At 35.5% G+C, this 5099-nt stretch overlaps 1 protein-coding gene across 2 annotated transcripts in view; it reads left to right on the top strand.

Moving 5' to 3' along the window:
• Positions 1-4308, top strand: part of APLF (aprataxin and PNKP like factor) — a 72320-nt gene extending 68012 nt beyond the window's left edge. For both annotated transcript variants that reach the window (XM_017522096.2, XM_017522095.2), the window contains 2 exons: positions 3011-3057; positions 3782-4308. In XM_017522096.2, coding sequence (XP_017377585.1) covers positions 3011-3057; positions 3782-4002 — 268 coding nt within the window. In that variant the 3' untranslated portion in view covers positions 4003-4308. The remainder of the gene's footprint in view (positions 1-3010; positions 3058-3781) is intronic.
• The last annotated feature ends 791 nt before the right edge of the window (positions 4309-5099 follow it).

Raw genomic sequence — 5099 nt, 5'->3', positions numbered from 1 at the left:
AATTTGAATTTCTTTTTCATTGAAAGGTCAAATTTGGGTTAATTATGCTAAACACACAACCTTGTATAGAATCTTTTTTCCACTTTTCAAAGCTGTTGAATTAGGACCTTAATTAACTGTGCAGTTACATTTTTGCACTGTGTTTAATGCTCACATTGTAGGAAAAGAAGAGAGATTAGGGATGAGTGTCACACTTAACACAAGGCCTGACATGTAATAAGTATTCTGTGACTGTTTCTTAAACTAATAATGAATGGATCAAAGGCTAACATTATGTATTTACCACCTGCCAAGCCCTTAGATTAAAGACATATTGTGCCTTATCTCATGAATCCTAAAAACGGCTTCACGTGAGTATGGGTTCTGTTGTTATCCCCCTTTTACAAATGGGAAAACTGAAACTTAGACAACATACAGGGAGGTGGCTGAGTTAGGATTCTAATGTCTTTTTGACTATAGTCACTGACCTTATATTTTCAATAATGCCATTTCTACCTATAAAATGTTTACCTTGTTTGAGAGTTACTTCATAAAAAAGAGGTTGTTTGTTTGTTGGTCTTGAGAGGATTAATTGTAATTAATATTGGCTGGGGAGAGAGGATCTCCCTTTTCTTGATTTTTGAAATAAAACTGTAGTCCAGTATGATAGCCACTAGCCACACGTGGCTGTTTACATTTAAATCTGAATTAAGTAAATAAAATTTAGAATTCATTTCCTTAGCTTTATTACCCATATTTCAAGGGCTTACCGGTCACATACAGTTAGTGGCTCTATATTAGACAACACAGAGCAAATTTCCCTCATTATAAAAAATTCTGTTGGATAGCATTACAGACTCCAGGGTTTTCAGTTGAAACTCTTGAAAGTGACACCAGTTAAAACCTATCTTGGAAAATAGATTTCATGATTACCACAGCTTTTAAAAGCAATAACACTATTTTTCTTGGTTTTATCAAGTAATTTAAATTTATGTATTTGTAATTACTTCCTATTGCCCAACGAATTATGATGGAGATACAGAAAATTAGGATGGGCTCAGTGACTCATACCTGCAGTCCTAGCTGTACTCAAGAGGCTGAGGTGGGAGGATCACCTGAGCTTAAGAGTTTGAGGCTGCAGTGTGCTATAATTGTGCCCTGCACTCTAGCCTGAGTAACAGAGTGAGGCTTGTCTCTAAGATGGATGGATGGATGGATGGATAGATAGATAGATAGATAGATAGATAGATAGATAGATAGATAAAGGAAGTCAGTATTTGGAGCAAGTATAAGATAGTATGCTGGAAACAAGAAAACAAATATTTTTCAAGCAGATGGTTCTATGTGATTAGAAAGTATTTATTTTCCTTTGTTTCTAATATCACATAGTGTCAAAGGCACAGAGAAAAAACAATATTTTTAAAGTATAATTTTTATTATAAAATATTTTTAAAACAGTGTATGATTTTTTAAATGATGAAAAAGAGCAGTTGGATACTTTTTTTTACAATAGACTCATAGAGGAATTTATAAGTGGAAAATTTAATCCCCTGATTATTGCAGAGATATTTTAAGAATTTAGTTCATAATTTTGCCTGGACCTCTGTCTTAATATGATCATTACCCAAGTTGGAAAGCACAAACCCTGGGCATGGACTTCATCTCCTTAGGCTCACATTGCTCATTTGTCACCTGGAGGAGGTGGAGTAGCTACTCTGAGATCAGTCCTAGTACATATTCACATTCTATGACTCACAGACTAGGTTCGGGGCTAGAGAGCCACTTCCTGAGACTGGCCATTTTTCTCTGTTGCAGTAGATGTGGAATTATAAAGTTGAATGGGAGGACTTATAGAAAAAATTAAAGTGATATTTTACCTAAGTTATATAATTTTTTAAAAAATTGCTTTATTTGCCCTATTGAAAAGGAAAAAAAAAGAAGAACAAATGTTATTTAGCCTGAGAAACAGAAAATTTAAGGCTTGACTTAGTTTCTGTGTCCTAAAAGATATATTATTAGAGTATTTCCGTTCTTCACAGAAGACATTCTTGTTTTTCAATGAAGAAAATGCTTCCTTAATGTGTGTCTTGCTCCTGCCCTGAGACTGTGTCTTTTAGGGGCAAGAATGTGTATCTGGTTAAATGTTTTATCTTCAGTGCCTGTTTAGAGCCAGAATATAGTGAAATATTCAGCCAACACTTGCTGAATGAACAAATGAATATTTGTTATGTAAAAATAATCACTTCTGACACAGGCATATTCAAAAGTTATCACCTCAGCACATATCTATGGTTAGTGTACCCCAGCCCTGCTTTGTCAGTTACCTGAGGGAGGGATATCAGTCAGTTTGGTCATGATGAACCTGTTGACTTAGATTTTACTGCTGGGACATTTGGAGAATGTCTTGTACATATAGGGTGCCCAAACATTTGTTTAACTAACAAAATAACAGAAGGTATCATAAGTACATATAATTAAAAATAGATCTTTAAACACTAGTTCCTCTTTGACTTCAGAAAATGTTATCTGAATTTCTAAACAAAATTAACTTTTGTGTTTTTTCATAACAAATAATTGGTGTTCTTTTGAGAGAGTATTGTTTTCTTTAGATTCAAGGAGAGCCTTCGAATTTTTAAATACTGTACACACACACATACTTATATACATATTTGATATTTGTGTCATGAGTTTTAGATTCTATTTTATATTATATTTTTATATGTGTGATACATCACAGTTTAAAAGTATATATTTTGGAAATACATATTTTGTCTTTTCCATCTTTCTAGAGTGTAAGTTCTTGAGGTAAGAACTTTGTCTTGTTCATCACTCTATCTTTGCATCTAGAAATGCACTTGGCGTGGCATAGATACAAAGGAAATATTGTAATTAAACAACAAATGTTTATTCATAAGAGGCCTATTGGGTCCTAAGTTTATATGTAAGTTAGTCAGTATTGTAGTTTAGTGTAAATAGTCATCAATTTTTAGTAATTGGAAGACTAGCTCTTATTTTTGCATTCTTCTTTCAGGAAGAATCCCCAGCACAAGATAGAATACAGACATAGTATGCTTCCAGGTAAGTAATTTTACTTCAGGAAACTCAAAACGAAAACTTTAAATGATTCTCCTATTAAACCTAGATACAGTTACCAATTATTATGAAAGTCTTTTTTAAAATTTCTGCTGTGAATTTTTTGAATTGCTGATTTTAATAATTTTTCTTATATTAAAAAAAAACACAACTGTGAACCTTCTATATAGTAAATGCCTTCCCCATTGTCCACAATATATATTTGCCCTTGTATCTCTTAGGATTCTTTTGTTTGCAAGTACCTGAAAACAAAATCTCAAACTGGCCTAAATGATAATTGGCTTCTATAACTAAAATGTCCAGAGCTAGGGCTAGATTTAGATAAGCTGTATAGCTTCGGCTCATTAATGTCAATAGTGTTCCCAAGGACTCAATTTTTTTTTCCTCATTCTGTCTTTAGAGGGGTCATTATCATCCTAAGGCTGTTTCCTCTTCCAATGAGGGGCCACATGGGAAGATGGGATGTTGTGAATATGATTATGATATTAAGGAACCATTGTTATTAATCTCATGGGCCATTTTAGTTTCAGGAGCCTCACGGTAGGCAAAGTTAGAATAATAAATAACAATGCATCATTTTAGTGCCCTTCAGAAATTTGTAGTGGTAAGCTATACATTAGTAAAATTAATTCTCTGGATGCAGGAAAACATTTTATAGTTAGATGTCTATCATCCCAGGTTGAGTGGTGATTGCTGTGTTGTGTACCAGTCTTCTGTTTTTCAGTGAGAAATGTTTTAGATGCAGATAATGATAATGTTGAGGAACCCAATGAGTATGACCTGAATGACAGCTTTCCAGATGATGAGGAAGAAGACTATGAGCCAACGGATGAAGATTCTGACTGGGAACCAGGAAAAGAAGATGAAGAGAAGGAAGACATGGAAGAGCTTTTGAAAGAAGCAGAAAAGTTTATGAAAAGAAAAAGATAACTCATTTCTGTAGTCATATGTACCTTACATTTACTACTTCTTTGTGGGAAAACATTTATGAACTAAGGAGGTACTTAAGTGACAGTTATTTTCCTTCTTTTGATAATGACTTTTACTACTGACTGTTTACAAATGAGACATTGAAATGTCAGCCTTCAGTATAGTGGATGGAATTTATTTTATTGCCTTGCCTTTTTTTTGTCCTACTTAAGCATATGGAAATAGGAAGAGAGAGAAGGCAAAGTAAAAATGGATGTTTTTAATGTGCTTTGTATATTGGTAATAAAAAGTAAAAGCCATAGGTTGTACAAAACTTTGGTTGTTTTAAATTTTTTTCCAAATATTATCTTTATGGAGTACTCTGCAAGTATAACCAGGCAAATTACATGAAAATATATGTCTTTCATTGTTACTAAAGTAATTCTTTAAGCAGAACCAGGCTTTTAAAAATGCAGCCAGGAGGGAGGATCCAAGATGGCCGAATAGGAACAGCTCTGGATTGCAGTTCCCAGCAAAAATGCAGAGGGTGAGTGATCACCACATTTCCAAACGAATTCTTACTGCCCATAGACCAGGAGATTCCTGGGTAGAAAAGTGCCATGAGTCTCCAGTGTGGCACAGCTGGTGCAGTGGGTCTCTGCACAAAAACTTACACAAATCTGGGCGCTGTTTCAACTGGTGACTGGAATGCCTGGGAGACAGAGTTGCCCATTCAACTGAAAAAAGGGGAGGTTAAACAGGAAGCCAGGTGAACTGACTTTGCTGGTCCCACCCCCACAAAGACCAGTAATCTGAAATGCTCTGGATTGAGAGTTTCAGAACAAGTACAGCTGGTCCTGGAACAGTCCAGCTTTGTGGGGGGAAGGGCATCCACTATTACTGAGACAGTCGAACACTACTGAGGCAGTCCGCCATTACAGAGACACTCTGCCACTACTAAGGCAGACCAACATTACTGAGGCAGAACACCATTACTGAGGCAGTTCTAACTGTACCCCTATAAACAAAACTGTAAGGAAGTTCACACAGCAGCTGGGCAGAGCCCATGGCAGCTCAGCAATGCCTCTGCTGGCAGACTGTGACTAGGCTACCTCCTA

The sequence above is a fragment of the Cebus imitator genome, unplaced genomic scaffold, assembly GCF_001604975.1.
Source record: "Cebus imitator isolate Cc_AM_T3 unplaced genomic scaffold, Cebus_imitator-1.0 Scaffold23, whole genome shotgun sequence".
NCBI lineage: Eukaryota > Metazoa > Chordata > Mammalia > Primates > Cebidae > Cebus > Cebus imitator.
This window is presented reverse-complemented; position numbering and strand designations above follow the sequence as displayed.